The sequence below is a fragment of the Nansenia antarctica genome (genome assembly GCF_963989245.1).
Source record: "Nansenia antarctica genome assembly, chromosome: 12".
NCBI classification, from domain to species: Eukaryota; Metazoa; Chordata; class Actinopteri; order Argentiniformes; family Microstomatidae; genus Nansenia; species Nansenia antarctica.
In genome coordinates, this window is record NC_137682.1 from 24,179,084 (window position 1) to 24,189,858 (window position 10,775).

A 10,775-nucleotide genomic window follows, 5' to 3' on the forward strand; every position below is an offset into this window, starting at 1 on the left:
TATATAACTTTCCCATCTATCTATCTTTCCATCATCTATCTGTCTATCTATCTACAATATACTGTCTACTATCTATCAATTTAGCTAACCTTCTCTTGTCTACTGTATCTATCTTCCTATACCAAAATAAGACTTTGCAAGCCCACAAAGTGTCATTTGGAACTTCTTTTCAAGTGACTATTTGTTGTTATTTATTTTTTCTGATGTCTCTACAGCTTTAAACCGTGCACTTCCCTAGGTCAGGTTTCTTGGAAAAAACCCTCCTGATACCATCTCTACATTTTGAACTATAGTAAAACTTCATCCTATGGCCGTTCAAAATGGAGGGCATTTCTAATAGTAGTCTATAGTCTGACTCAACTTAAAGAGATTCTAAACTGATTTCTGATATCATTGATGCTATACTCGCTACATCTCTCCACTGGTCAGACAGACACCATTCCTATGGAACTGTCCTTAGAGTGAAACACGCGCTCCTGTCATACGTCTTAACACTGACATCATATTAGTAGCAATGTTGCATAGCATTTTATTCAGACCCTGGGGAATAGTAATATAGAATTCATATGTGTATATGTTACGGTACATGTGGGAATACGGTACATGTGGGAAAACTAGGGTTAGGGTTAGGTGCTACGTCGACTTGGTACATGCTGGCATGTCTAACCCTAACCCTACCCCTAACCCTAACCCTAACCGTAGCACCCTAGCACCTAACCCCAACCCTAGTTTTCCCACATGTACCGTGTTCCCACATGTACCGTAACATATATATTCATCACATTTACATGTAGGATACTGAAACTAGAGTTGAAATAACTGCAGAAAAGTGAGTAGCGTTTTAGGGGACTTTTCGGTCACATTTCTTCTCACAAAAGGCACAATCCCTTCAAAGTGTGGCCTCTAGCTGCCCCACTGTGAGCTTTAGCTAAAAAACACACTTGACTGAAAGTTTGTATGTTCTTTACATATGGATTTTATGTCTCAATTCATTATGAATTCATTATGAATAAATCCATGTTAGTTTTAATTGAATGAATGATAGCTATCATCATGCATGCTGTCATGTTATGCTTTTGATCAATCTGCCTCTTTATATCTGATTGTCATGTCCCATAATATGCATTTCCCATTCTAAAAACGGTTATACGGTTGTGTTTGTTCAGTCCATTAGAGGGTAGGTGAGATACCCTTGGGTGTACATTGGCGGTAGGATCTACCTCTGTTATGTCACTAGGCAAAGGAGGGGATGTCCCATGTATTTATTAGAATACATTATATATACACTAGATAGTATAGCTATACAATAACAGTTGTTTAATAGGTCAAAAGTGTAAACTGAATGTTTTATGCATAGATGTAATGGGCGACACTAGTAGTGTGTGAACTGCTTTTGCTGAAGAGATCACAGCAAATCCTACATCTTAAAGGAGCAGCGCGTAAGTCTGCTGGAAATCTGCCGCCTCTGGCAACCGTGGCGAAATTCAGTTACAACAACAACAACATACTCCTAATAATAATATAACCCCCCCGAAATGGACTTGCAGTGTTGGACATTAGCTGCCACAGGCAGGCAGCCACCAGAGACAGAAAGGTGAACATGAGTAAGTCCACTCCCCTACAACACCCCTAACCAGTCACAACATGGCCCTTAGACACTCCATTTTAGAAATTGCTTTTTTGGGACCAAAACAATGACATATTTCTTTCAAGGGATCTCCTTCCCTGATCAGCACATAGTCATTACAACCATTAAAAACCTTTTTTTTTTTTTTTTTTACTTTAACAAATGCAACGTCCAAAATACAGATTAATGAGACAATACAATTGAAATAGATGGAGAGGGACAGCTGGGATGTTATGTTATCTTTAACACATTAGTGACCCCCAGAGGCAGATGTGAGGCATTGCCCACACATGCCTTCACAGATGATACTATTCCCAATCCCCAATAATTTGTTTTTGTATTATTTTCACCCCCCCCACCCCCCCCCCCCGACCATGCTTGGTGGTTCAGTCCTGGTAAGTCTTGACCAGCAGCCACATCAGTAGAACAGTGAATAAGACTATCATGAAGTTCACACACAGCTCTCGCACGGAACGGTCCATTCTGTCCTAGGAGGGATGGTTGTCTCTCTATGGAGAGGAAGAGGAGGATGAGGAGGAGAGAGGGCGCTTGAGAGGGTGGTCCTGAAGGGGTGTGGCTCCTCACAGCCTGAAAGTGTTCAGGGTTCCAGTATCAAGATGGTGAGATCTGAGAGGAGAGAAGAAAAGAGACGGAAAGAAGGAAAACCTTGAAGTCACTACTGATACATTAGATTCGATTCGATTCGATTCAATTCAACTTTATTGTCATTGCAGAGTACAAGTACTAGACAACGAAATGCAGTTGAACATGTGAGCACCCCGTCAGAGGTGTATGTTTTTTGTGTGTCTGTGTGTGTGTATTTCTCTATATAGATAAACATCTGCTCACTCTACAGCCCATCATCAGTCAACAGTAACGCACGCACACACACACACACACACACACACACACACACACACACACACACACACACACACCAGTGAAGTGCGGTGAGGTCAATGGTTGGAGAGGCACTGGCTATCAGAGACAGATTTATACACATATGAACCCGGTAGAGGTTGCTTAAATTCACCATTCAATTGGCAGGTTGCACAATACTATTGGCGAACATAAGTTTCCTTTCATTCAGGTAACACACATGCATCCAGATCACTTTGTTTGTTTGAGTTGCAGTACCGCACACACACACACACACACACACACACACACACACACACACACACACACACACACACACACACACACAGTACCACTCCATTTGAAACAAGTTATTTTCTGTCCACTTTGTTTGAAGTAGGTCCTTTAGCTCAGGCATTGGTGTTCCATTGTTGATCACTCCCTGTTTTGTATTGAAAGTCCAATTTTGAGACATTTTTAAGGTTAGATATAGAACGCCTTCCATTTTTGCAGTGCTGGAAGTTTTTGTTGCTAGAGTTGGCTAACGTGGAGGGAGAGGGAGTGTCCATTACCTGGGCTCAATACACGTCCCCTCAGAGAGGCAGACGTGATAGCTGCCGCCCCCGGTGCTTTTTAAATTTGAGTTTTAACGGTCACGCACTTATTGCCCAACAGTCTCTGAGGGGTTGAGGCGCAATCAGGTGAGGCTGAGCTCGTCGCTGCCGCACCTCTCGTCTCTCCCTGTATTTGCAGCGGAGCTCCACACATTCCTACACGATTTTGAGTATAAACGATTGAAATCATACAGAAATTACATTTATAACACAGATCAGTGGAAGAATCTTCTTTTCTTTTTCTTTTTTTTTTACTTTTCGTAACAGCTATTTTCTTTGGAGTATGACAGGTGAGGCACTGCCTCCCCTAACCGCATGTCCCTGATGCACACACACACACACACACACACACACACACACACACACACACACACACTCGTAACCACAGCAGATCCACACAAGTCATCACTGAACAACTGTTTTAAGCTCACCACAGTTACCTTACTGGGCCAGTCACCATTCACCAATCCAGTTCAATCTCTGACTCACTGACACTCTCCAGAATATAGATAGATATCTAATACCATATACACATTGAATATGAATGAATGTGCTCATAACTCACACTGTCGTGTCCTTTTCTGGTTATAGATAAGAATGTATTGTCAGTGTACTCACTGGGTCAATTAAAGGTAAATACAAATACAGAATAAAAGATACCATAATAGGCAGGGTAAAAACACATCTCCAGAGGTGAGTTACCTGGCTGAGGCAGGCTGCAGACATAGAGCCACTCGGAGGTGTGAAAGGCGGTGGTCCTGGCTTCTCCTGGACTGTGCTGTCCTCTCCGCAGGTCGTATGTTCTACAGCCCTGAGGGGCAGGGTCCGCCACTAAAGTAGCCAAAAGCTAGTGGCCCGCCCCCCGCCTTCGGAAGGGGGGGGGGGGGGCAGTAGTCAGTTGGTTTGGGAAGCCTCTAGAGCCTCTATTTACTTTACACACACACATACGCACACACACACACACACACACACACACATACGCACGCACACACACACACACACACACATTTGAATACTTTATTTGGTTCCACAAATTATATTATACAAACAGGGAATCAAATATTTCGGGGCTAAGCAGCACTGAACACTTAAGGGTACACATAACACCTCCTTCTCCACACACACACACACACACACACACACACACACACACACACACACACACATACACACACACCTCAACACACCACACACAGACACAGACATACACACACAGAAACAGACACACACACACACACACACACACACACACACACACACACACACAGAAGACAGGAGACAGGAGACTGGTTATTTATAAAATATTGTTTCAGTGATGGGTTTCATTCCAGTCTGATTCTCTGAATGGTAGGCAACATCAACATCAAACTGTAGCAAACAGAAGCCCATTCCAAACATCGTCATATAGAATCAACACAGAGAGAAGATGTTTCCATCGTGTCGTTAATTCCAGACCTCTAGGAGTTGCTCAACTTGACCAGGGAGAACATATATATTATATCAACGTATATAAATTCCTACACTGAGATCAGTTTCCTGGCGCAATAAATAATACCTTTCATTATGACAATCCATAGCAACAGCTAACCTAAGCTCACCTCACACTTAGCAGCTGCTTATGATGGAGCTTACACTCCTAAACCCACTTGCTTTATACACAAGCACAAACACAAACACAAACACAAACACAATAACAAACACAAACACAATAACAAACACAAACACAATAACAAACACAAACACAATAACAAACACAAACACAAACACAATAACAAACACAAACACAATAACAAACACAAACACAAACACAAACACAATAACAAACACAAACACAAACACAATAACAAACACAATAACAAACACAATAACAAACACAAACACAATAACAAACACAAACACAATAACAAACACAAACACAATAACAAACACAATAACAAACACAATAACAAACACAAAACAATAACAAACACAAACACAATAACAAACACAAACACAAACACAATAACAAACACAATAACAAACACAATAACAAACACAATAACAAACACAAACACAATAACAAATACAAACACAATAACAAACACAAACACAATAACAAACACAATAACAAACACAAACACAATAACAAACACAATAACAAACACAAACACAATAACAAACACAATAACAAACACAAACACAAACACAATAACAAACACAATAACAAACACAATAACAAACACAAACACAAACACAATAACAAACACAAACACAATAACAAACACAATAACAAACACAATAACAAACACAAACACAAACACAATAACAAACACAATAACAAACACAAACACAATAACAAACACAATAACAAACACAATAACAAACACAAACACAAACACAATAACAAACACAATAACAAACACAAACACAAACACAATAACAAACACAATAACAAACACAAACACAATAACAAACACAAACACAAACACAATAACAAACACAAACACAATAAAAACACAAACACAATAACAAACACAAACACAAACACAATAACAAACACAAACACAAACACAATAACAAACACAATAACAAACACAAACACAATAACAAACACAAACACAATAACAAACACAAACACAATAACAAACACAAACACAAACACAATAACAAACACAATAACAAACACAAACACAATAACAAACACAATAACAAACACAATAACAAACACAAACACAATAACAAACACAAACACAAACACAATAACAAACACAAACACAAACACAATAACAAACACAAACACAAACACAAACACAATAACAAACACAAACACAAACACAATAACAAACACAAACACAATAACAAACACAAACACAATAACAAACACAAACACAATAACAAACACAAACACAAACACAATAACAAACACAAACACAATAACAAACACAAACACAATAACAAACACAAACACAAACACAATAACAAACACAAACACAAACACAACAACAAACACAAACACAATAACAAACACAAACACAATAACAAACACAATAACAAACACAAACGCAAACACAATAACAAACACAAACACAATAACAAACACAAACACAATAACAAACACAAACACAATAACAAACACAAACACAATAACAAACACAAACACAAACACAAACACAAACACAATAACAAACACAAACACAAACACAATAACAAACACAAACACAATAACAAACACAAACACAATAACAAACACAAACACAAACACAAACACAATAACAAACACAAACACAAACACAAACACAATAACAAACACAATAACAAACACAAACACAAACACAAACACAATAACAAACACAATAACAAACACAAACACAATAACAAACACAAACACAATAACAAACACAAACACAATAACAAACACAAACACAATAACAAACACAAACACAATAACAAACACAAACACAAACACAAACACAATAACAAACACAAACACAAACACAATAACAAACACAATAACAAACACAAACACAAACACAATAACAAACACAATAACAAACACAAACACAAACACAATAACAAACACAATAACAAACACAAACACAATAACAAACACAATAACAAATACAATAACAAACACAATAACAAACACAAACACAAACACAATAACAAACACAAACACAAACACAATAACAAACACAAACACAATAACAAACACAATAACAAACACAAACACAATAACAAACACAAACACAATAACAAACACAAACACAATAACAAACACAAACACAAACACAATAACAAACACAAACACAATAACAAACACAATAACACACACAAACACAATAACAAACACAATAACAAACACAAACACAATAACAAACACAAACACAATAACAAACACAATAACACACACAAACACAATAACAAACACAATAACAAACACAATAACAAACACAATAACAAACACAATAACAAACACAAACACAATAACAAACACAATAACAAACACAAACACAATAACAAACACAATAACAAACACAAACACAAACACAAACACAATAACAAACACAATAACAAACACAAGCACACGTAGGCAGGACTGGTGTGAAGGTTTCCCCTGAGTTGCTCATCCTGGGATTTCCCATATTGGATTAACTGGATCCTGGGCTGGTCTCCTCTTGGTGTTTTGCGAGGTCCAATGATGTATTGGGCCTACTGTATGATTTACTACTGTATGATTTACTACTGAATGATGTTGTCCATAGGACCAATCTAGCATGGATGTGATATAAGATGGTAGCTTCCCAATAATGGCTTTGTAGATAGAAATGATTGCATCTCTCAGACAGAGAAGACCACCCAACTTTATTAAGTTGCACCAAGATGCAATGATGAGTGCTCTGAACCTCACCAGTAGTGAACCTAAAAGCAGAAAGGTAAACGGCATCCAAGAGCTTACTCTTAAGCCCTCGGTGTAACCTAAACTAATGGATACATTAGCAATACATGATATGTTCCGTGCCAACCTAGTTTTACAAGGTTTAAATGATAGAAATGAAGCAGATCCAAGCCTCCCACCAAAATATGAATCAGTCTTCCAGAATAGTCTTTTAGCTTTTCTGTATGTGTGTGTATGTGTGTGTGTGTGCGTTCCTGTGTATGAGTGTATGAGATCCAGTGGGCCCAGGGCGGCTCCAACAGCTGCGTAGGCAGGGTTCTCTGTGAGAGGAGCCAGAATAAAGCTGACAGGATTACCTTCCAAATCAGAGGTGAGACATGGGGTGTCAACATGCTCTCCAAACACCATTCCACACATTCTGGGAGGGGTTGGTGTTATGTGAGTGTCGACATTATTATTAAAAACTTTTAGTTTAGTGTGTGATTACTTGTAGGACCTTTGTTGTGAGTATTTTTTGTATTATTGCTATTAATCAATTTACAATATACAAACAAATCAAGCATTATAACATAACAGTATGGACATCAACACATAACGTCAAATAAACACACAAAAACAGACAGACAAAAACTTACATCAGAAAGTGGTACTGCATACAATTACAATTGTAACTAGAAAAATAAGTTCCATAAGAAACGTTGAGGGCTTGTAAAGTCTTATTTTTGTAATGGAAAAGGTTTAAAGGTGTTTCGATAGATCGTGTTGGGGACAAAAAGCTTTATATTATTATTTATGAAAAACCTTTCTTGAATGGTATTTTGAAAGTGGTACTTTGGCCCATATATCTATAAGATGGATATCTGTAAGACTTATTTTGAAAATGGGTCTCGCTCAATCTAAGGACCAGTATGGATATACAGTAAGGAAGTGATTTCTCCTTGCTGGGGTTTGATGAGTCCTGACACGTGAGGGTGCAACACAGTTTTTCAACCATCACAAGTATATCATCATCACCACCCCACGATAACTACCACCACATTAGAGAAGATTTGTTATATGCTTTTGTTTGATATTTTTTGACATTTTTCACACTGCTTTCATGTCTTTCAGAGATCTAGTGAGAGTGTCTCCTGAGAGAGGAAGAGATCAGAGACACCATTTTTAAAAAAAACTACAGGGGTTTCTGAAGAGGGCTCCATCTTGCCATAAAACACCAAAGATTCCAGGATTTCTTTGCAGGCTATAGTCCTACTGGCTTGACAACTGTACATGAATGCTGCAGGACATGGAGATGTTTTCATAGGATGGATCAACGTGACTCTGTTTGAACGGCTTGGCACAGAAATGTCTAGAACTGTCTAACCTGGATGGAAAGAATTTAGACATTGTGATGGTGAAGGGCAGGGTACCAGGATGCTCTGTGACCAGCTGTTGTTTTGTACGTGTCTATAAAAAAGGGTTCCCTCTGGCCAACTCAGCCATGGTTACTGAGAGGGCTGAGAACAGGTGAGGGCTTTATATATTTATTTATATAACACACACATGCAGCCTCTAGAGCCTCTATACACACACACACACACACACACACACACACACACACACACACACACACTCACACAGAGAGAGAGATATGCAAAGAGCGGAATACAAACACTGAATCTGCAATTGACTGTGAGAGGGGTCCACTTCGCAATAAATAAATGGTCATAATAGCTTGAATATATAAGAGGTCAATTTCAATACTTGAACTCCTCAGTTTACATGAGTCATCTTTTTATTTTCATAATACAGTTCAGGGCTACATAGCTAAGCTGTAAGCCCCTAAACTCAGTTTCCATTGTCAGACAGACGAAATCTCATGTTGCAACCAAACCCACCGCTACTTTGATGAGAGCGTCCTGGGTAGCCCGGTGTGTTTGTGTAAGGACACCAACCAAGCTCTATGTAAACCACACTTATCAAGCATGGTGTCTATCATTATGAAGTTAGTCAACCACAGGTGCTCTAAACGCCAAGGGAGCTCTGCACATAGAAGGAATTGGATGGCTAAAGTGCATCCAGAGCAAAGCATTTTGGCAGGTGGCCAGAATCCCATTTGAGAGAGAGAGAGAGAGAGAGAGAGAGAGAGAGAGAGAGAGAGAGAGAGAGAGAGAGAGAGAGAGAGAGAGAGAGAGAGAGAGAGAGAGAGAGATACAGGGGGGTGGGGGTTCTAAAGGGATGTATTTGTTCAATAATTGAATAGATGTCTCTTGAATGAATTATCTAAAATAATAAATTAAAAACAATCTAAATTATATGCTATTATCAATAGCATACCCCTTTTATAATTAGCATACTGAATTTCATTCTCAGATTTGATATAAGACTATCAGAGTTGGGTCATTTGTGGAGACAACCCCAACCCAACTCAACCCAACCCTACTTGGTGAAGACAGGAACCACAGGCAACCGGTGAAAATCACAGGCATAAGGGCTACCATGTCAGGTAAAAAAGTCTTACTGAAAGACCTTGAGCTGTACAACACACGCTGTCTCAGGAAGGCCTCCAAGATCTCCAGGGACCCGACCCACCCTGGGCACGTACACTTTATCAGGCTGCCCTCGAAAAGGAGGTACAGGACCCCGGCCGCTAAGACAAACAGACTGAAGAACTGCTTCTACCACAGGGCCGTCAAGGCCCTGAACACAGCAAAGGCCTAAGTTCTGGGCCCAGGACAGTCTGGACGGATTGTATGGCAGCTAGTGCTGAGGCACAAACATGTACATTTCAAGCCTGCAAACTGTGACACTTTAAATAACGTGAAAAAATAATTTTGTGCAATATGACAACCCTAGTTGACTATCTGTGCAGTATAGTACAGTGGATTGTGTACATAGCCTTTATTTATGTAAACCAGCTCCTTACCTTCTTGTGATTTTATTCTTTTTCTAAAAGTTTTTTTTTTTTTTCCCCTTTCCTAACACCAGGGGAGCCACCCCTCCTAAATTTCGTTGTTTGGTACCTGTACTGTAGCAATGACAATAAAGTCCATTCATTCATTCATTCATTCATTCATTGTATAAAAAATATTGATGGGAATCTATAGCCTACCTTAATACTTGATGTCTTTTATTTTCAGAGAATCCACAGCTCCTGTTTGAAGGGGCCGTGTTCCTGCCACTCCACAGAGAAGATCCCCTGACAGGCTGTGAAGAGTACAAGGAGGGAGCAAAGCTTCTCTTCCCACCCTCAGCCATCACTGACACCCTCCTGTTCCTACATCATAAATGTTTTTGGGAACCACGCCAACTTGTTGGGATA

The 10,775-nt window shown here is 39.0% G+C and overlaps 1 protein-coding gene across 1 annotated transcript; it reads right to left on the reverse strand.

The window, feature by feature from the left end:
- Positions 1–2,013: 2,013 nt before the first annotated feature.
- On the reverse strand, positions 2,014–2,109 carry sln (sarcolipin; the record flags this gene model as incomplete). Its single annotated transcript, XM_080543318.1, has 1 exon — positions 2,014–2,109. One exon carries the CDS (start codon positions 2,107–2,109, stop codon positions 2,014–2,016), a length of 96 nt encoding a protein of 31 aa, XP_080399444.1.
- Positions 2,110–10,775: the final 8,666 nt, after the last annotated feature.